Source organism: Vicugna pacos, chromosome 9 (assembly GCF_048564905.1).
Source record: "Vicugna pacos chromosome 9, VicPac4, whole genome shotgun sequence".
In the NCBI taxonomy this organism is placed as follows: domain Eukaryota; kingdom Metazoa; phylum Chordata; class Mammalia; order Artiodactyla; family Camelidae; genus Vicugna; species Vicugna pacos.
In genome coordinates, this window is record NC_132995.1 from 47,892,150 (window position 1) to 47,915,432 (window position 23,283).

At 39.6% G+C, this 23,283-nt stretch overlaps 1 protein-coding gene across 6 annotated transcripts in view; it reads right to left on the reverse strand.

Annotated features, from left to right (window-relative positions):
* ADAMTS18 (ADAM metallopeptidase with thrombospondin type 1 motif 18) overlaps nucleotides 1-23,283 on the reverse strand; it is a 543,678-nt gene that overhangs the window by 51,913 nt on the left and 468,482 nt on the right. For 5 of the 6 annotated variants that reach the window (XM_072967759.1, XM_072967760.1, XM_072967762.1 and 2 more), the window contains 8 exons: nucleotides 21,260-21,546; nucleotides 18,853-19,046; nucleotides 18,508-18,591; nucleotides 16,864-17,023; nucleotides 14,208-14,313; nucleotides 10,930-11,067; nucleotides 8,689-8,842; nucleotides 844-939 (listed from right to left, as the gene is read on the reverse strand). In XM_072967759.1, the coding sequence (XP_072823860.1) occupies nucleotides 844-939; nucleotides 8,689-8,842; nucleotides 10,930-11,067; nucleotides 14,208-14,313; nucleotides 16,864-17,023; nucleotides 18,508-18,591; nucleotides 18,853-19,046; nucleotides 21,260-21,521 (1,194 nt within the window). In that variant the 5' untranslated portion in view covers nucleotides 21,522-21,546. The remainder of the gene's footprint in view (nucleotides 1-843; nucleotides 940-8,688; nucleotides 8,843-10,929; nucleotides 11,068-14,207; nucleotides 14,314-16,863; nucleotides 17,024-18,507; nucleotides 18,592-18,852; nucleotides 19,047-21,259; nucleotides 21,547-23,283) is intronic. The other variant, XM_072967758.1, reaches the window with a different exon arrangement.

The window sequence follows — 23,283 nt, forward strand, 5'->3', positions numbered from 1 at the left end:
AGAGTCTCCGGTCACTACTATCTTCCCATCAATCAATTTTGGTGGAATTGAATTCACTTTAAATGGCCAATTCTTCTATATAGGCTTGGCTGCCTCAAGAAAGCCAATGGCAGAGACCAAAAAACCTGAAACATCTCCAGTTCTCTTATCGTTCACGGCTTCCCTGTCACGATTTTTCAAAGTTATGCCCCAAATCTGGATCATTGACTAGTACCTCAAGTGCACCTTCCCCTCCAGACTCTACGGGGAAAGGGGAAAAAAAGGAAACTAACACATGAGAGTCCTTCATTCAAAGCACAGAAATCTCCCATCATCTTCTGCAATGGAAATGGCTCTTCGGGTTGAAGATACTTGGGAGCAAAGACTTTCTGGTACAGCCTAGATGGAGATGCAGCTTACCCTTCAAGAGATGTTGCTATAAGGGATGGGATGCTATTTGGCGTAACAGAAGCTCAATGACTGGTCCTGTGAGGTAAGCGGTAGAGGCTCTGTATGAAGGGACAGTCCTTACTTTGCTACTAAAAGAAACATCTGCTCCCTGAATCAAGTTTAAAAGGCAAACAGTAGACAATGAAACCCTCCCACTCACTGAAATAGAGATATTTTGACCCAAGCCCCCATCTAAAAATGGAAAACAAACGCAAAAGGGAAGAACAAACCTTTTTACACAGCTGAGCCAACTCAGTTATATTAGCATGGAGTTTTTAAAAAGCTGCTAAATACGCTGGCTAATTTACAGAGAAGCCAGCTAAAGCACGCCATGTTGAGGTCACAGTACAAATAGTCTGGGTTCTACACTTGATCAAGTTTCTGGAACTAAAAACTAACAAGTATGCAGTTTACCATACTCAAGCCACAAACGGTCCCTTCCGCTGCGGGCATGAACTTGGTCTCACACCTGTGGCCCACTCGGTGGCACCAAAGTGATTTGCAAATGTCCTGGAAGGAAAGAAGGAGCTGGTAAGGGTGATGATACCATAAAAGCAGAAATATCTGAAGCTGCTGTACACAATACTGTATTTTGAGGTGGCTGAAATGGGACATTATCCAGAAAGTAGAGGTAAGTGAAGTCAGTAGTAGCCAGGTAACCAGTAACATGTTCTAGCAGGTGTTTAAGCAGGAAATTTCTGCACTACCTGTGTATTTATGTGTGTTTAGCAATGACTGGGAGGTAACAATAGTTAATTTAGAGACTATTTGGCTTTTAACTAAGAGATCTGGTTTCTAATCATCATCCTCACCATCATCAAAGCAGAATAGACTAAGACTGGAATAATCCAAGTCAGATTCAAATCCAGGTTGCATGACCTACAGACATGTTACAGAAGCCCTTTAATCTGCAGTTTCCTCATCTGGGAGTAAGTGATAAAATTAGTGCCTCTACAGGGTTGTTCTCAAGGATAAATGGTGTAAATCATCATCATCATCATCATCATCTTCATCATCATCATCATCTTTAATTTTCAAGCATTTAGACAATTCTCACACTAGATCTAAGAAATCATCGAACTCCTGTGTTAAACTGTCATAGGCAGAAGGATGGTGACCCAAAACAACCATGTCCTAATTCCTAAACCTTCCTGTGACTATGTGAGGTTACAGAGCAAAGGAGAATGAAAGTTGCAGATAAAATTGAGGTTGCTCATCAGATGGCCTGGAGATGGGGAAACTATCTTAGATTGTCCAGATGGACCCAAGATAACCACAAGGGTCCTCAAACGGTGAAGAGGAAGACAGGAGAGAGCTGGAGAGATGGCAGTGTGCAGAGGATTAAGGGGGATGTTACTGGTTTTGAAGATGGAGGAAGGGGTCATGAGCTGAGGAAGGCCAGCAGCTTTGGGACACTGGCGAAGGCAAGAAAATGGCTTCCCTTCTAAGAGAGCCTCCAAAAGGAACCCAACCCTGCCAACACTTGATTCTAGCCCAGTGTGACCCATTTCAGATGTCTACCTCTAGAACTATAAGAAAATTAATTTGACTGTTCTAAGTCACTGAGTTTGTGAAACTTTATTATCACAGCCATAGCAAACGAATACTGTCATTAACACCACTTAGTGGGGAACACTTGACCTCATTTAGCTCGTTTAGATGAGGAAACTGAACAAGGTACTGACACTTCCAAGGTGTCAAGTCACCCAGCTGCTAAGTGGTAGAGCAGGAGTCAAACTGGCCTGATTCCAGAGTCCAGGTCCCTGACCACTGTTCTGGACCTGGATGTGGCAACAGTGGATGTTGGAAAGCTCTCAACTTCTCCAGGCTCAGATGCCTATCTGTAAAGTAAAGGGACTGAACCAGATTCCTTCCAGCTCAAACAGGGGGAGTTGCTCTTCAGAATTACGTTGTTAACTGAAAGTCAAAATCACAAATCGTCAAAGTCACTCCATTTTGTTTGCCATATTCTACTGACTAAGGTAGAAATATGAACACATACATTTTGAGGAAAATATTAACAACCAGGGAGAGAGGCAAAATGATTTTTGTGGTTACTTGTCATAACCCTGAAGATTCAATTTAACCAGGTATTCGATTCTCCAAGCATTCCAGTTAATACACATTTCACAGTTAGAAGATACGGCAAGAACAGGCTTAGAAAATATTTCACAGAAAAAGTGTTCCACGGGACTGAGAAAAGGAAACACAAGGAAATCAGAGATACTAGCAGCAAGCCTGGTCTTGTGGATCATACAATCCTTCCCCACTCAAAAAAGAATGGGAACATCTCCAAGACACTGCTCGGAAACACCACCACCAGCAGCCGCCCCAGACATGCACCACACAGTCCATTTCCAGATCTCAAAACAGCTCCTCAGACACAAGATGGAAATGCTTCCCAGAGAAATGGACCTGCGACTGACATGAGCAGAAAGTCCAAGGAATCCTGCCAACAAAGCAATCAGGTCCACCATCTCCGTGGGCTCTCACACTCGGCCACCCGGGGTCTCAGGGGGACAAGTTAAGGTGAGAACAGGACAATCTACATCAAAATGGAGGAATGGGAGGTAACCATGGAAACAGTTAAGGCCACAGTTAGAAAGGCTTTCGGAATTCAATTGTTTTCCCTCTTAGAGCCAACGCCAAGCCACAGGGCTATGGAATGGGGGCCACTGGAGAAGACTGGGAAAATAAAACACAAAAACACAGGGATTCCAGAGAGAAATGCGACAGGCTGTATGAACATGTTATTTCTTTTGCGGTGAAGTACAGAAGTCACATGAAATTACAGCCAACTACTTGCTCTGACGACCCCAGAGCCCTCCGAGAAAGCTTCCTTTCAAAGTAAACAGAAATGAGAGTTTGCACTTTTTTGCATGTTCTTCTCTCTTCTCCCTGCCCCAGCACTCTCATCTAACTTTTCCTTATCTATAATTCCCCAGACCTAAGTCATAATTTAAGGGAAAACGAAAACAACCACAGAGACTACAAGGTCTCATGTTGCCTGGATGTGATTTTGAAGGAAAGAGCCTCAATGCTGTCAGTGTTCTGTCCTGTCCCAGACTGGCCACATTCTCCAGTTTTGTCTTAAGAACAGAAATCCCTTCAAGTGAAATCTGACAGGCTCAAAATGTTGATGGTCTTAGCAAATCAAATTTTATAAATCATCTCAAACTTAACATATCCAAAACAAAATCTCCCAGCTGTCTTCCATGACCTGTCCCACGTTCAGCCTTTCCAGCTTATGTTATGACACTCCCATATATCCAAGAGTCTTTTTTGACTCCTCTCCTTCTCCCAAAGAAGTCACCCCTGCTTCCTTGAGGAGGGATGAGAAGGGAACGGAGGTAAAATCTTCCACTTTATGAAAATGGGAGTGCTAAAATTATGTGAGCTTTGGTGATCATTGTAAATCCAGTAAACCATTACTGAACATCTGTTAATATGCCAGGGACATGCAAGGCACTGTAGATTCTCTCCATCTACTGAGGCAAGAGATAACAGACGGTAAAAACATAGCATCACAAGTTAATGAAGGTGACACACAGGGTGGAGATGGAGCTCCCTTAGGGGAAGTTCATAGCAGCACTATTTACAATAGCCAACACATGGAAGCAACCTAAATGCCCTCTGATAGATGACTGGATAAAGAAGTTGTGGTATATATATCCAATGGAATACTACTCAGTCATAAAAAAGAATGCCATTTGCAGCAATGTGGATGGACCTAGAGATTATCATACCAAGTGAAGTAAGTCAGAGAAAGATAAATTCCATATGATATCACTCAGATGTGGAATCTAAAATATGACACAAATGAACTTATTTACAAAACAGAAACAGACTCACAGACAGAGTCCCCTTCTCATCCCACCTCACACTTATGGGTACCAAAGGGGAAGGGAGTAAAGGGATAAGTTATGAGTTTGGGATTAGCAGATAAATACTACTATATATAAAATAAACAACAAGGTCCTACTATATTGCACAGGGAACTACATTCTATAATTTGTAATAATCTATAAAGAAAAAGAATACAAAAAAGAATATATGCATATGTATACAACTCAATCACTACACTGTACACCAGAAACTAACACAACATTGCAAATCTACTATACTTCCATTTTAAAAAATCTTGGGGGAAAATGGGAGGTAACATTTGAGCTGAATCTTTAACAATAATAAAAAATGATAGACACATGTCACATGGGTGGCCATGCAGTATTCCAGAGTGGGAAAGCATGCAGACAAGAGCTTGTAGACAAGAAAGCAATAAACATATGAAAAACATACCAGGACATCACTACAGTTGCAACTTAAGTTCCTGGGGGAAAATTAACAAAAGCCGAAATGTGATGTAGTAAATTTAGTAGATTACAAAGAGTTTCTCTTTATTCTCCATTCTTTGATCCCAATGTCCAGTTCTTTTAACGACAATTTTTACTAGGGTATAAATGACCTAAAACATTGTATTTCAGGTGTACAATATAATGATTTGGTATTTGTACATATTGTGAAACGATCACCACAATAAGTCTAGTTAACATCGGCCACTATACATAGTTGTTTTTTTTTTTTGTCTCGTGATGAGGACTTTTAAGATCTACTCTTCCAAGCAACTTTCAAATATGCAACAGAGTGTTATTAACTAGAGTCACCATGCTGTATCTCACATTCCCATGACTTATTTATTCTATAACTAACAGTTTGTACCCTCTGATCCCCTTTACTCATTAAATTGACAAATTTTAAAGAATGAATACATGTTGGTATGACTTTTCCTTCGAAGGACACACTCTCTGAGGTGACAGACCTGAAAATAGTCCACTGGAATCAAAATACCTTCCCCAGAGTTCTGATTTTGCCCCAGATCCTACTGGCACGTCTATAAATGAACATTGACGAGCTCCTGCTCTGTGACAGTGACTGCCGGCTACTGAGGTGTGGAGTAGGGTTGCTCATTCCTCACTCGGTAAAGTAACCAGCATGCAAAGCACTGCTCAGAGTCTCCTTGCTTAGGGCATTCCAGCCAACAGCATCGATTCCCTCCCTGAGTCAGGAAGCATTGAGTAAACACCTAATAATCAAATGCGCGTTCTCCCCAATTGCTTATGGAGGTTACCATCCCTTAGGTGTGTCCAACTAATGTGGAACCATCAGCCAAACTAACGACTCATTTCCTTGAACACTTTGAAAGGAAACAGAGATCAAGCATGATGTGCCAAGGACACAGAAAAGTGCAGTGGGGAGAGGAAGGGAGGCGGACAAGGCATGAGAAACAGCCAGCTCCAGGCCCACAGACAAGGAGGCCACTGGGAGAACAGCCAGGGTGATGGTGATGACGCTGATGAAGACACGAGGAGGAGGGTGAGACAAAACCCCTTGTTATTTACGGAGCGGTGCATCCTCATAATTATCCGAGAAGAGCTATGATGGTCCCCACCTTACAGATGTGGACCCAAAGCTGAGAGAGGTTAAGTTGTCTGCCCAGGGTTCCAGGAAGTGGTGGAATAAGGCTTTGAACCCAGGTCTATTTAACTCCAAAAGCCAGGGGTAGGGGTGTATGGATGTGGGTCTGTGCATGTGCTTGAGTGTGCTTAAAATTATAGACTGTCCAGCTCCATAGCCATCCATCTGGAGCATGCATCAGGGGCACCTAGACCCGCTACATTAAAACACAGATTGCCAGGTCCTACACCCAAAGTTTCCTGTTCTTTACGCCTGGCTGAGGCCTGACCGCCTGCATTTCTAACAAGATTCAGGAGATGCAGATATACTGTATCTGCTGGTTGGAGAGGACACTTGGAGAATGACTTCCTTTTTCCCTCCCGTTTTGGGTGCCTTTATTATGCAAAACTGCCTTTCAAAGAGGCACAGAGGGAAAAAAAGTCAGCAGTGAGGAGAAAAGGTGAGAAAGGGAAAGTAACGACAGGACAACGAAACCTTGAAAATAAGCTTCATCATCCTTTCCCTGGAGCTGGCCCCAACTCTTCAGACCAATAGAAGAAACAGGAGATTTTGGTGTTTTGGAAACCCCTCCTACTTAGGGCCTAGCAGAGAACTATTTATGAGTCTCAGAGGTAGGGCCGTGGTTTGTTATAAGTAGGTTCTTTTCCCCCAGACCGTGGGGGGCAAAATATCTTCCATATTCAGGATCCACCAACCAACTCAACCTTCTTCATCTTCATCTTGCTTGTTTGTTTTTTTTAGTGGAGGTACTGAGGATTGAACCCAGGACCTCGTGCATGCTAAGCACACGTTCTACTACTGAGCTGTTGTGCATGCTACACACACCCTTTACCACTGAGCTATTACCCTCCTCCTCTGTCTTCACCTTCTTAAACAATCATCTTACACAATCCCTCTCTCAAGCAAATCTTCCTACCCCTCCAGACATTCCCTTCTCTGTGCCTTTCTTCATTCTTTTCCATCTTCTCTGGAATTTCCATTTCCCTTTGCACCACTTCCCAGGAAAAACCATCAAACTGAGATGCTGTTGTCTTTCAAAAATATGGTATGGTCTCAGAGAAAGATCTATTCATTTCAGGACAGCTGTTAAAACCCTGCACACAGCCGACACAGGCAACCTGATGAATGAATGAATGAATTGTATATGATCCTAAAGTGAAGATAGTAATTAGAAGCTTCCTTTATATTTCTAAAGAAAATCAAAGTCATCACCATTTGTGAGTTTGCTGCAATGGTAGGCACTTAATAAATATTTGATTAGTGAAGGAGTAAGCTAATGAATCCTTGAAGAATAGAGTGACAGGAGACAGAATTAGCAGGTAAACTCTTTCAACAAAGTGAATGGCTATTGATTTCTGCCAAAAGCATCAACCTCACAGGCAATTAGAAACTACTGTGAATTTGTTAATTTAAAAATAGAGACACCAGCCATTTGCCAAAGGAAGATCCCTGTAGCATGGAAGACACACCCAAAAAATGGGGATGGTGTACGAATATACTTTCCTAATAGTTATACATTAAAATTGCATTTGAAAAATATGTAATCCCATATCAAACCTGTGATTTGGTGGGTAGTATTTCTCAGGACTGGAATTCCATTTTTTTCAAGTGAGTTGATTTATAGAAAAGCAACAAGTGAGTACTAATACAGCACCACTAATAATGGTCATTGTTAATGAATGAATGTTAATGTTGAAGTCTAGCAAACACTGGTATTAACAAAAAGAAGGAAGCTTAATATCGTGGTGGGTGATGTGTTCGGTGTAGCTTCCACCATTGAAAAGTTTTGAGGCTTTGGGCAAATGGAATTCATTCTCTGAGCTCCAGTTAAAAAGCGGTGATAATTCACATTTCAAAAACATTTTTGTGAAGATTGAGGAAAACTAAAGTAAGTCTCTAAGTGGAATGCCTTATGTGCAGCAGGGGCTCATTTAGCAACCGCCAGAGGTGATGGTGGATGGTGGGGATGGTGGAAGTGATGGTGGTGGTGCCACTGATGACGGTGGTAATGATGATAGTGGTGGTGAGAAAGGAGGAGTAAGAATAGGAACAGAGATGGGAAGAGGACCTCCATAATTTCCATGAATCTGGATACCTAGAATTTCCATGTTTCCCTTTGGGTACTGGGAATAAACCAGCTTAAATATGACTCTACTTTTTAGCGATGGGGAGACTGTCAGTGATGTAGTTTCTGACCAACTGTTCCTCTCATTTCTACATCCTAGACTTTTGCTTTTTCCTATATGTCTTTTTCACAAAAGGTAAGCCTTCCTTGAATGAAAGACTTGACACACAAATCATATTAACATTATTCAAGATACATCCTGAATTCTGACATACCAGAAATAAGCTGGCTGCCAACGATGGTGTTCATATCACTGTAAAAGGCGTACGTATGTATTTTAAGGTGTTGATGATCTTATATGGATTATGTAAAAAGGGCATATGAAACACAATGATAACAAAAACAGGTATGAGCAGTAGGTGAAAGCTATTGTACCCAGATTTACTACATGTGATAAAAATCTTCATCTACAGAGGAGGAACTGTCTTCCAAGGATGCGGTCTGATAGTATTTAAGCCAAGCAACGTCTATGGGGGATACGCCAGGATAATTCCTTGACAGTAAAACCGCCACTTAATTATCAGGCCAAACAACTGACATTTTAGAGATAACCCAGACTCTAACCCTTGGCCTTTGCAAACCAAATGTTTATATCTCTGTTAGGTACACGGACACATTACAGAATCTTAATGTAACTTTAAAATCACAAGCAAACATACCTTCACAAAACCAAGGCTGCATAACTTGGCTTTTGCTCCAAATTGCCACTTGCACTGTGTGTCAGCATCATAAATCTGGCCCGGTAGTTTGTCCGGATATTTATACTGTCCTGTTTGCTTGGGCTCATCCACCAGACAGCCGGCCTGAGGTGTACTGCGGGGATAACACATCCTTGTTAGTGATCATGTTTATCTGTGATCTTGCCACATAAACCAATATGCCTCTGAATACATTCATGCCAAGAAAAATATAACATGGCTCAAGAAATACGTATATACTTAAAATAATAAGGGTGAGTCCCGTCCTGTCTAAGAAGATGGACTTCACCCAACCACATAGGGTTTGACATGGCACCGGAAGTTACAGCCATCCAAGTGACTGGGCTTGGCCTACTGAGATGGGAAAAATCAATACATTTGAAAACTTTCCCCACAGTCTCATTCCATAATATTCAACAAGTTTTTACTAAGTGTCTGCTCTCTGGTGAGTGTTAAAGCTACAAAACTTACTAGACAGCGACGATCACCTGTCTTCACAGAGTTGAAAGTTATGCTTATTTCTTACTGATAATGCAGCAGTGGCCAAAGATACATTTTACCTCACATAATCTTCACCAGCAAAAAAAAAAAAAAAAAGGTTCTTGAAAGAAATCAGAAAATCAGGAGAAAGGATACATTGGGACTTAAGACAGGACAATTTCCCTGAGATATATCCAACTGGGATGTGTTGAGAAAAAAAAAATCAGTCTTGATGGCATGGATATTCTTAGAAAGCACCTTATCTCCACTTAACTAATTAAACAAGGATGTCAATGAGACCTAAAACAGCATGGTTGTTACGTGTGATTTTGGAGTCAGATAGGGGTTCTAGTCAACCATGCAATCAAGACTGATTCTTACACATCTCATTACTGATAATGACTTTGCTAAGAGTTGTTAATAGATCAAGCAAGACAATGTATGGTGCTTAACACAACACAGTAAGCATTCAAAGTCAGCTTCTGTTGGTATTATTATCATTATCCAAAAGCATTTAACTAAGTCATTATTAACAATGGAAACTCAGTCTATACTGAGGTGACCTTGATTTATAATATTTATTGACTCCATTCTCACATGAGATAGAAAAGATAATTTCAGGCCCCAGATCATCAATTTAAAGCTAACAAAAGAAAATCTTCTATGTGACAAAGTCATGCAGCAAAAGATTTGTCAATTTTTTACTATCCCTTGGGGCATCATTTGGTTAATATCCTTCACTGATTCAGCCTTGCCTGTGTGTATTGCTAGTTCTGTAAACACTGGCAAATAATATGCAGTGGTACGGGTTTAAAAAAAAAAGTATCAATAATATTCATTCCCAAAGAAACCTGTTGAGTTTTCCTAATATCTGGTCAAAGGGAGATGTGATTAGAACCTGAGTATTCTTGTGAGAAACATAGATCAACAAGATATATCTGCATACATATAAAATGATATACATACATACATACCTATATATTTAACAACCACTATAGTGCTGTATAACGGTCAAATGGTCAAATATACGTTACAGCTGAAGAAAAACCAAAGGAAATGTCAAAGAGTTTCAATTTGGGGTTTATTGTTTAATATGAATCAAACAGCTCTACCTTCCAAACTCCTATTTTACTAATGAAATCTAGGATCTTGAGTATTAAAGACATTTTACATAGCTATCATCATCCCTCTGGATGTCTTTTGGGCGAAGAGCTAGCATGTCGCCTTTCAAACAAAATAGCCAGTCAGGACAGTGCCCCATTCGTGGTAAAACTGGCACACCATTTTGGCATTTCCAATACTCTTATGACCAAGTTGACTAGTTAAACTAATTAGTCACAGTAAAAACACAATATATCCAGCAATCTCTGGAGGTCTTAGAGGTGAGAGGGTTCTAAGCACAGATCTGGAGTCAAAACAGAAATAAGTGTGAGACATATTGACAACACACCAGCTGTAGAACCTTAAGATACAAAATTAATCTCTCTAAGACTCAATCTCCTAAACTCTAGAACAAGGATAATGACAGGACTGATGTGAGGATGGAATGAGGCAATATGTGCAGAGCACACAGCACAGTATTAGACCTTCAATGTATTGTTTCCAACCACAACCATACATTATCACCATCAATACACTGATTATTTGTTTTCACATCTGTTAACTACTGTTCACTGTAACTACTCCAAAACTGGGAACACCCCTGGCTTTGGCTTGTTTTACCTCAGGAATTTCTTGAGATACTGCCGGCTGCACGAAGACCAGGAAAACACCCCATTGTTTCCCGTCAGTGTAGGAGACATGATATTGCCTTCAGCCTTCCTGCAGGCATTGCCTTCTCCATCATGAATCATGCCGAAACTAAAACAGAAAGAGGAAAACAAAAAGTCTCCTGTGAACCCATTTTCCGAACTGTAACTACAGGAAGAAGAAGATGGATCGAGAATCAGAGAACCCAAGTGAGGGACACAGTTGGTTGAAAGTGCAAGAAAAGACAGTGGCAAAGATGAGTTACTCTACAGTCTTGTCAGATTCATGTAGAACATTCTAAAGAATGCTAAGGGCTTTGTTATATTATACCTTGGCCACAAAAAAGGGCAAAGAATGGTATACCTACTACAGATTTTAAGGGCGAGAACATTTTAATCAAGATTTCTAAGCTAAACTAAAATGACAAGAAAGTCAAATCTTTTTATTTCAAAGAACAAATACTTTTTCTTGCCACCAGTCATGGAACTGCAGTAAGAAAGTTCAGAATGAGTAGAGTTAGGTACAGAGAGAAGCTGGTGATAGTTGTTTAGCAACCATTCATGTGTAAAGATTGTGTGACATAAAACTTCCAACAATGATCAACTTATTAGCTGAAATCACAAACTCTTTTTATAACTAAACTCCCCTAAAATCATAAACATTCTTTTTAAATTAATGGTTGAATCTATCCATTGATGGCACATGATGGGCTAGTTTTGAATGTATTTTTTTGGAAAAGGCTTTAAGTTGCTCCACTTTACCAAAGAAGATTCTAGCAGTTACAGAGTAAAAATAATTTTAGGCGGTTTACTCCCTAGAAATCATGTACATTATACCTAAACATTTCCCAAATCTCCCAACTGGTAGAATAAATGTAACATTAAAGTTTATACCCACATATAATACACCCCCCCACAAAGACAGAACATACTTCAGGCCATATTAAAATGGTAGGAGATGGGGAAATAAGCTTTTTGGGTCATATCTAAGAAATTCAGTGCACAAAAAAGCTTTCCGTGACTTTTCTATGGAGGTAGAGGATGGAAGGATATCAACTTATCATTGATTTAGATTGTTCTTAACCTAATTATTTAAAGGAGCAAAATATGCCTCTTAACAACTTATTCGTATGAGGCAGACATGATTCCTATGGAAATGAACATGCTATTCTGATATAATCTTATCAATATAGCTGTCCTTTGAAGGTTACTCCAAATAAATAACTGTGTTATAACCGTAGGTATGATTCTGTTGTGACTCGTCCATCTACAATCTAGCCAGCTACCCAGCATTCCTTCCAATTTATCAGGCAAGTAATGGCAGGATGGCTGTATACAGTAATCCTATCAGTGAGTGCCCCAGGGATTTAGAGGTGACGGATTCACAAGCATAGACTCAGGGAGAGCATTTTCTCACCTCTGCTTTGCCCAACTCAGCTATTCTTTGTACCTAACCAGGAAACTAGGGGGAGTTGTTTGGGAGACCACCTTTCCAAATGTATTTGTCAAAGTCAAAAAACAGAAGGAAATTCATGTATAAAGCACCACAGGAAAGAGCAAGAATCACAGAAATGGGGATAAAGTTGGGAGAGATTGAAGCCATTACTCTAAGAGAAAAGGTAATTACATGAACACTTCACTGGAGTTTTATGGACATAAGCAAACCAAGTTTGAATTGAATTTTGAACTTAAATTTTTTTTAATGTTCTAATTTACTTTGATTTAACAGCATTTTAGAAGATAATATGCATTTTCTTTAGCACATGTCGAAAGTCTTAGCAAAAATCTCATGAATTGTCTGTTTCAAAATTTCTCTCTGTAAGGCTATGTCATTTAGAATTTGAGTATGTACTTTCCATTATATGTGTTCTTCCTTTTACCTCTGACTCTTCTCACACCACCTGGAGAACATCTTTGTTTCTCCTTACAAATGTGTTGAGTTTTGACTTGGGTAACTTTAACTCAAAACCAAGGATGATTATATTTTTTAATGGCCAGTATTTTTGAAGAGTGAGAGACACCAGTTAATTTGGACCTTATGCCAGTGAAATAGAATTAGACATATGCTTGACATTCATAGATATTTTATTTCCTGCTCTAAACAAGAAGACCTTGTGTCTAATGGGCATTTTTGTACCAGTGTGCAAATAAAATTGGGTCGTTCACACCTTGCGAAGAAAGCGGCTCTGTATAGATATAAAATGCTGGGCAACTGATGGATAACAGTAACAGTCAAGATTCAAATTTCCTGAAGATAATATATTTAGCTCACAAGACACACTAACAACAAAATACCAAAATATAAATTAAAGTTGTGAAACAGATGATGCTTGCTTTTATTTTTTTAAGTCAGAAGTTAATTGGATACCCTGAAATTGATTATTCAGTATAAATACTGAATACAAGACACACGCCAACACTCCTAAACTCATACATCCAAAGAGCTTGCCCTTGAAATAGCCAGTTTGTAAAGCAGTAAGCTTATTCCAATATAGATACAAGTGCTCAAGGGTAATGTCTGAAAACTCTCTGTTGAATTGTATCCATACCAGGTTCTATGCTGCATAAAATAAATTCATCTCATTACTCTTAGGTTTCTCATACCTCATTTCTAACTCTATTCTTGCAAAAGAAAGGTTTACTGACAACAACTGAAAGAATATTCAGTCCAGGCAATGACACCGATGAAAAAAATATCCAATAGACACACCAAAAGTTTTTAGACAATGGCAGGGGTGGGTGCATAGTGGTACAGTGTGTGCTTAGCATGCATGAGGTGCTGGGTTCAATCCCCGGTACCTTCATTTAAAAAATAAATAAATAAACAAATCTCATCACCCCTCCTCAAAAAATAAAACCCAAAATAAATAAAAAGTTTTTAGACAATTAACATGCCATTATATTCTGGGAATTTATATATCCCCATGATTATTTCTTTAGTGTAAAAAAGACTATCTTCATTGTAGCAAATAAACAAAGAAGAAATAAACAAACGCCTAAAAGACCAGAGGACCCATTAGATAACCTGCAGCCTAGTTTGCATACAATGTAATACCAGGCAGCTATTCATTGTTTAAAAAGAGCATCAACAGTCACTGGCCTTTATCTGAGCCCTTCTTTCAGGTACGGGTCTATGCTTGACTCAAGATTTATCCTATTTATTCTGCCTAGATCAGTAATAATCATTAGACAGATATCAGTGAATCGCCCAACCAGTTTTCGTATGAAGTGGTGAATCAAGGGGCCACTTACTTGTGCCCTGACTCGTGAGCAATGGTGAAGGCCAGACCGAGCCCCGTGTCCTCGTTAATGGTACAACTTCGGTACTTACTGCACATTCCACTGATGGGGGCAAACCCTGGTGAAAGATCAATTTCAAATGTTAATCCAAAGGGGACACACAAAGATACCTGATCATTTCTCAGGTCCTCATTATGTTCTGCACAGTTTTAGTTTAAAGGATTAATGTATTAAATTTTTTTTTGGCAGGAAAACACTAAAAGTATACGGCTCTCAGTCCTGTCTAAAATAGGTAAGAGTAGTATTTAATACTTTCTTATTTATTAAACATATTGTCATCAACTGACCCTAACAGTGCTGTAAAGTTAGCATGAGTATGTTAGGTCCTGTTTGTTTATGTTTGCTTTAATTTCTATTGCCTTGTTGGATCGCTCCAGGAGAACATTGCTAAGATTTATGTCAGAGAATGTTTTGCCTATGTTTTCTTTTAGGAGGTTTATAGTGCCTTGTCTTATGTTTAAGTCTTTAAGCCATTTTGAGCTTATTTTTGTGTATGATGTGAGGGAGAGTTCTAACTTCGCTGATTTACATGCGGCTCTCCAGCTTTCCCAACACCACTTGCTTGAAGAAGCTGTCTTTTCTCCATTGTATATTCTTGCCTCCTTTCTGAAGATTAACTGACAGTGTGAATATTTTAATTCCCCTTTTATTTATAGGATAGTAAGTCACAGGACATTTATGTGCCTGATCTAAGTTCATTATTTGGATCAGAGCAATTGTTAAAATGATAGCTAAACCAATGTAAAATATTCACTTAACAGTAATAGTACCAAAGCTCAAGGTATATTTTCTAAGAGAGAACACACATCTTCACCTTTTTCTAAAGCAAATAACATGGAAAGACCTAAACACTGTGAGCAGATTGAATTAATTTTTCCTCTAATGTGATAAATGCTCCTTCTCCCCAAAACTACTTCCTTCCAGGAGCAGTTATCAAATCATTCCAGACCATCCTCGATTTTGTCTTGAATTCCATTACAGTGTCAAAAGCTTCTTCCCAGTGTGGGTCCTCATAACCAGTAGAACAAGGCTAAGTACCCAGTAGTATTAAATATATGCTTGTGAACCAATTGCACCCACCTTGCTGCCACAATATAAGTGAGGTCATCTGGTAAACCTAATGTATAGGCGCACATCATGAGTGGCACCATCCTTAGCAACACTAAGTAAGTGGCAGTTAAATACAACACACTGCCCTATATGCCTTGTGTACATCTAGACTTGTAGACATATGTATGTATAATTATAGATTAGGAAGCTGAGGCTCAGAAAGGTGAATTGTTCAGTATCTCAGAGTCAAAAATTCTAGACTTAGGACTTAAGTACAGACACATCTAAAGTCAAAGCCCATACTCTTCGCATTAGAACATGCTGCTTAAAGTAAGTGACTTACAGACCAGGTGTTAGGGTTCTCGGTGTTGTATTTGTTTCTCCAAGCCTTTCCTTTAATTTTGGTCTTATTTTGGTTGATGGATAAAACTACCTCCTTCTCAGAATCTTTCTTCAAAAAAGGCAACAATGCATTGGGCTAGCCCACATCAATTTGCAAATTCCAAACTCAGAAAAATGAATGAGTGTGTAGCCTCCCCCACTATAAAAACACAGCCTATGGAACAATCCCCCAAATGGTTAATTCTCAGTTATGCATTGTTCTTTGAAGACTATGATTAATGGTGAATTATTAAAATTAACTCATTTTATACAACAGAAGAGAAGCATTATAGACAACTTGAAAAACATAAAAAACAAAAAATTTTTAAAAGTCCAATCTACCTTTATCTTCAGTACATTATGAAGCACTCTGAGGAAAAAAATGGGAGTAAACCATGAAAACTTTTCTCAGTTGCTCCAAATTTTACCATCAACTGAGATTATCAGTTGTGTCTGAAAAATATGGCTCCCACTGTCTGTTTCAGTAAAAAAAGTTTTATTGGAACACAGCCATGTTCTTTTACATATCATCTTTTGCTCCCATATAGCTGAATCAAGTAGTTTCAACAGAGGTTGTATGACATGCAAAGCCTAAAATATTTACTGTCTAGCCCTTTGCAGAAAATGTTTCCCCACCCCTGATCTAGATGATCAATTCATTTAAAAGACGGTTGAATTCCTACTGGGTGCAAAAGAATATACCAGAAAATATAGTAGAGATGTGAAAGCTATAGTTCTTATTCACTATCTTGTACAAATGTGGAAGAATTGAGTCCTTCAAATAATTTTCTAAAAGCAGCATGCTAACTAGGGGCACAGCTGAATGCCATGGAAACCGGCCAAATTCTCTTCCGCTATCCAGCTCTGCAGTCATGACGCTTACAGAATTACCTACAACTTGTCTAGTTAAACAACAATTTATCTCATGCCTGAAGGATCATCAATAGGTTTAATAAAGAAAAACACAACAGGGATAAAGTAAATGGGTCCCCCTTTCACAATGAGTTCAGTTAAAGGGAACAATATTCACCAGAGGGTATTCAATGAGCATACTCCACAATTTAAATATTAAATCTCTTTATGAAGAATCCTAAGGGCCACCCACCACCCAACAGTAAGTTTCCAGACTGTGTTTTCTGCTAATGTGGTGTGCACGGAGCGTCTGTTCATACCATACCTAGAGTATCACATGGTTCATTCTTCCAGGAACAAATATCAAATCCCGTGAGTAAGATGGCGTGGTCATGCCTCTTGCCATTCTTTCCAATGAGGGCAGACTGCCACTGACAAAAGCTATTCAGAGACTGGTCTGCGTGATGGTTGATCAGTAATCCTCTCTATGGGAAACCCACATAAATCAAAGTGAGAATGTGTCACAGAGATGAGAACGTTGAATCATTCTATCTGCACAGATAAACACAGAAACATCATGTTTCTGGGGGAAAGGTCAACAAAGGAAAACACTGGAGCTAAGGTTGGGGACAATTGGTGTTAAAAAAGAACTATTTTGGGGTAAGTGCTCACAATATTTGAAGTCACTACAGAGTCTCTCTCGTGTGGTTTATGACCAGTTGTATCTCCACATCAAGTAACTTGACATCAGTTAGAAACACCTTTGTTCTTTTCATGCTGGTACCATCTTTAAAGCACTGTTATAACTTTTAGAACCTAATTATTAATTAATGGGGATAAAGTTCAATGGCTTCTTCAATAAAGCATGAGGATGGTGGTGACCATAGCTTATTTACCCCAAGTCAAAATTTCCAGCAAAGGGCTTGCCATGTCACAGATCATAACCGACCAGTCAATAAAATGAAAGCTCACTGAATGAAGAAAGGGTAATAAAAGACCTACTCTTGAAATAATTATTTATCAAAATGTCTGCTTAACACTATTGACTTAGGTCAAGTGGAGGGTTTTCAGACAAGATCTTTCATTATCTGTGAATTAGGATGTTGATGGCTTTGATGTCCTTGGGCAAAGTGTAAGCGGTAGGTTAGACAGATGTGTCTCCCAAACAACACACCCTCTTTCCGCCTTTCTAAAATTCTAAGAATTATTTGATAAGTTGTTAACCTCTGTACTGCCACACACCTGGGCAATTAGATTAACTGTTGTCTTGTCTCTGACTCTTTGCTTTGCACATTCATTACTGGGGATACAGGTGAAGAGGAAAAACCGCAGGGACTTAAAAACATCCGATTGGTAATTCCCACCTCAAAAATACAGTTTCAATAGCATAACCCTACAAAGCAGTAGGTGTCATGCCATGCAATTGAACACATTATGTTCTGTTTTACATCTCACCATAATCAATTCGAGGACAGTTAAACATTCCTTTTCTATTTTCTGTAGTACGTAAGGTAGTGCTGGAAGATAGTAGCTTTGCCATCAGAATTTTCTGATGACTTACTTTCAGTATATTTTCAAAATATCCATTTGCAATTACTCAGAATATCCAATTTACAAAATCCAGCTAAACTTTAAATCTATTATCAAACGGACTTTCCTTGTGAAGCCTGCATATTTGTATAATGTAATACCTATATTTTACTTTCGTATTTGTATTACATATACCTATTTTATGTCCTATATTTATGCACATATATTTTATATATTTATGTATAAATAATTATTTTGTGATATTTTAGTTACTTTAAATACACAACCCTATTAGACGGTACTTTCCTTGTGGGTAGGGTCAGGATACTTTCAAATGAATTTCCAAAGGCCAGTCCGTGGGATGGCACACAGTAGGTGTTGAATAAGTGTATCCTAAGTGGCACAAAGAATGAAGAAATAAGCAAAGTTTGCCACTTACAGGTTCTTGTTCCAGAAGAATGAGGCTCACCACAACAATGTTTATATCACTTCCAATGGTCCCGTCTTTATATAGGCTGGAAACCTGTCGGAACAATTGAAATCAAACAAAAATAAAACCAAATTGGAAAATTTTGAAGATTGCCAGGGGAGATCAATCAGACATATTTGTAAGTGTATACACTTCAACTAATTTGACCAAATATAGGCACCTATGAAGCCGATTTCCTTAATTTTTTCCAGTAAAATCATGTGGCTACATCTGCCATCCAGCCCACACGAGGGAATTCGGTGACTTTAGCTGACTTGGAGAGCCAGAGGGCTGACGTCCTGACAAGTCCCTTACCATGTTCATGACTGTGAGAATGTACGTGGTGACGTTGGCCTTGCCGTGTTTTTCCACCATTTTCTTGTCTGCTACCACAAGGGTTTCCACGTTTAGGCCTTTTTGTGATTTTCCAGCTGATCTTCTGGGCCGCCCTGCGCTCCCGTATTCATCAAGCCTGAGATAGGTGTCCTCTGTGGGAGGCTTAGGGGCATCTACAAGGAACAGAAGAGCATATGGAAGGGCTATCAGCAGAGAGCACCTGGGTGAGAGAGACAGAAATCTAAACAAGGGGAGGAGAGAGACCATTTAACCAATAATTCACTCATCTACTGATAAATGATGCCACTGGTGCCTGTCTGGGGGCTTTGTACCTAACTTGTGGTCAAGAGAGAGTCTTCCAGTACAAGGTTGGATGAATGGATGGATGGATGAACAGGTCCAGTAACTGAAAAATGCTCTTCTAAAGAGTGAAAGAAAACAAGCCGCAATTCTAGTTGGTAGAGCGGATCAGGAAAAACCAGTACTGTGGGAATCATCTTTAAAAACAGAGAAAGCTTATTTTATTTTATTGCTCAAAAAACCCCTGCAGAACCAGACATTATCCTTTGCTCCTGAATTTATTATAAGACTTTGTATATTATTTTCTAAAGAAAATTTAGAAACATATATCCTGTCAAACATGGCCAGTGCCTTATCCTCTTGTCTCATCAACACAAACTTGAAGGTAGCACAAAATAAGCAGTTGACAAGGACCCTCTGACCTGAGACTGACTTAGTTACAGGGGCAACAGCACAGTTAGGAGTGATATTTTAAATTATATTAGATACTTGGTAATAGATAAGGCGCAAGCACCACCTGAACAGAGTGGATACCAGCCAGAGTCTTTGAGCAGCGACCTGGAAGTACCTGTTGGGTTAGGTATGATCCCGTTAGTTAATGGACAGTGACAAATCCAAGGGTTGCTGGGAAGGAAAAGGACATTTGAAAAGCTCAGGACAATAACTATGTACTAGTAATACAGATAGATTTCAGTATTTTAACAACTGGTACAGTTGTAATGGTGAAGTCAGTTCTCCACAGAGTGAAATTAAAAGACCAAATTACTTAGAGTTACATTTAAAACTTCAAGTTGGCCATCGTGGTAAGTGATTGGGTTCCAGTTTCCTTATCAATGAAGAGTATGATATCCAATCATAAGGTTGCTCTCAAAGATTAGCTTTTATATCTCATATCAAATACGTATTGTTGCCACGATAAATATCATTACTACGATCAACACCACTATTATTATAAATCTATGCCAAATAGATGTTCCTTAAAAAGGACGTTTCCATAACACCCAAGTCCCCAAAACCAATTAAAGAGGTCCAAACTGTCTTGCACTATTGCTGCTGGTCAGCCTCTCAGAGATATCAGTTCCTCTTCTCCGTGGGTAGAACTACCATCTAGCTGCTCTGCACAGCTCCACAGTCACCTGCTGCTCATGGCTACTGAGACTCTGACGCATGGCTGGTGCCACTGAAGGAACAGAATATTTATTTAATTCTTATTAATTGTATTTAAAAATTTAAAAGCAATACTTGAGCCTTTTTAGCTACTGAAAAACTTCAGTATATTTGAACACAATCTGAGTGTGGAAGTCTACTTTTAAACTTGAAATTTTATAAAATCTAGATACAGATGAAGTATTTCTCATGAGAATTTATTGTCTGCTTTGAAATTGTTCTCTAAGTGTAAAATAAATAGATTTCCAAAATTTAATATGAAAAAAGAATTAAAAAAACCACTTAATTTTCATTTAATTTGTTATTCTGATGACATGTTGAGATGATATTCTATATATATTGGATTAAATATATATATTTTTAATATTAATTTACCTATTTAAAAGTGTTTTAAAGTGGCTATTAGAAAAATTTAAATAAAATTTGGGGCTGGTGTTCTATTTCTAATGGACACTGCTGGTCTGGAAAAATGCATGTTGTGCCTGGCTCACAAACTTGTGTCCAAGTGTCCCTGTGTTTTCTTTGCCACCTCCACTCAGGGGCCAAGATTCTTGTTAATTGGGAAGTCTTTCCTTCAAGTCCTCAAAAGGAACACCCAACTACACCTGGGAATTCACCTCTGATTTCTTTCATTATTTGGAAAACTGAGTCCTTTTCTCATGGGTATGGAAACCAAAATAGTATTGAGATGTTGACTAAAAAAGTAGACGATGCTAAGAGAGCAAAAAAAAAAAAAAAAGTACATCAAAATCTTTCCAGTTTAACTCAGAAAAACTGATCCGTTTTTGCCTGACGGGGATGACGACTGGTCCACCTCCAAGGTAAATTTCAGCGGGAGCTTAGTGCAGCCCAGCACAACCTGCAAGTCAGCACACCCAAGGGCACTTGAGAGGAACAGAACAAGAAAAAGTTTCCTTACATACATTTCTTGCGTCGTCCACAAAAATGCTGCTTTTGCAACCTTCGGTGGTGATGCTCTCTTTCTGGACTCCAAGATGTGTGAGGAGTGTGAGTTGGAGGGCGACCAGCATGGTTCCGGCTGGAGCCCGGGAAGTCATGGCAATGCTGGACCTTCTCCTCCGCTGTCCTCTTGTACAGCACGTGAGGATGGTGGCCTGCAGGTGAGCTGTAGTTGTGTTCCTGGGCCAGGAGCTGAGGTAATGGCGAGATGAGGAATTCATTTTTTCGTGTCCTTATTAGACCTGACTAAAAAGTCAAACACAAAGAAAATATGAATGAGTCCATGCAGCCCTTTTGTTTAACATGTTGATTTTTCAGCAATTTTGTATCAGCTACTTCCTATGTGTAGGCACTGCACTAAATGCTTGGCATGTAGCAGTCATTTTATCTGTACCATAAGCAGGTACAACCATTATTATCCCCATTTTACAGATGGGAAAACTGAGGCTATGATCCCAAGTAGAAAAGCTAGCACTGGCACCCAGAATTCTCCACCTTTAGAGGCACTGCTTTTAACTACTATTCTTAGATGATATTGGGGACTGAAGCCTGAGCCACATGACATCCTGGGAGTCTCCGCATCTGGGACATGGCATACACCACGGGAAATACCAGACAGGGTGATGCATTTAAAAACAGCCTGATGCTCAAAGAGCTGATAGTGTAGGTCGTAAAAAGAAAGACATTCCATCTTGATTTCCTAAGTGCTAAATAAAAGGTCTAGTAAGGACGGTAGAGAAAGGAGTGAGCAGTTATTGGTGAGCAAGTGGAGGTCTGGGGAATCTGATGGGCTGCACCATCATGAAGAGACATACCTGCTCAGTCAGAAGGAAAGAGGGCACTGGCGCAAGCCCATCCAGTCACAATGACGCTTTCCAAGTTCATGGCTCTACCTTTGTACTGATATGTCAGTCACAATACACCCAGTCATATTTTCAGCATACCTGGTCCTCTCTGCCACACTTGGCCTGGAATTTTCCCAATATCCAGACCCTGCTATGGAAAGTGTGATCTGTGGACCAGAGGCTTCAGCCTTAACTGGAAGCTGGTTAGAGATGCAGATTCTGAGGTCTCTCCCCAGACCTGCTAAATCAGAACCTGTACTTTATTTAGATCCCTGGGTGATTTGTCTGCCCATTAATGTTTGAGAAACATGGATGTAGACTAACAATCCTTAAACTGTGCTGAACATGAGCAACACCCACAGATCTCAAATATGTACGTACACACACACACACACACACACACACACACACACACGGAGTCATTCACTCCAAGGCAGAATCCTGTTCCACCAGAAACCAAATCTCTGTCCTGTGACTAACACATCAGAATTGTTTGTAACCATCAGGTAATTATCACAACGTACGAAATTGTGAGGCAGGGCTTTAGACTCCGTCTTCTTCATGTACAAAGTGGGGACAACTCTTTCTGCCCCGGCAACCTTACAAGAGGAGATAAAAACAACCATGGTGGAAGCCCTTTATGCACTGGATTCCAGTGCTTTAGATGACTGATGATGCCGAGTGATTGACTCAATCCATGATCACTGAGCACCAGTGAGGTGCCAGGCTCAGGTAAGTGCGAGCACACACCTGTGCAGGAAATATACACATACAGCATGTGGTTCACTGGGAGCCAGACACAGAAATATTCGTGTATGTAAAGGGGTGTGCGGTGACGGCAGGGTACCAGGGGAACACAGATCATCCCCCAGGGGAGATGGGTGGCATCAGAGGGGCTGTCCCCAGACCTTATTTTAACTCAATGTTACAGTTCAGTTTCTCACTCCTAAAAGATATCCTGGAATGTGTGATTTTTGTCTTAATTCTCATTCTACTTCAGAAGTCTGCTGCCTTCTTTAAGACTGTCTTATTGTCTGTAGCACCAGCAAGATACGGAGAACTTGGACGCAAAGAGAGATGCTTTCCCTCGTTCAGCATACACACACTGAGCCCCCAATTCACAGCTTTGTTCTAGGCT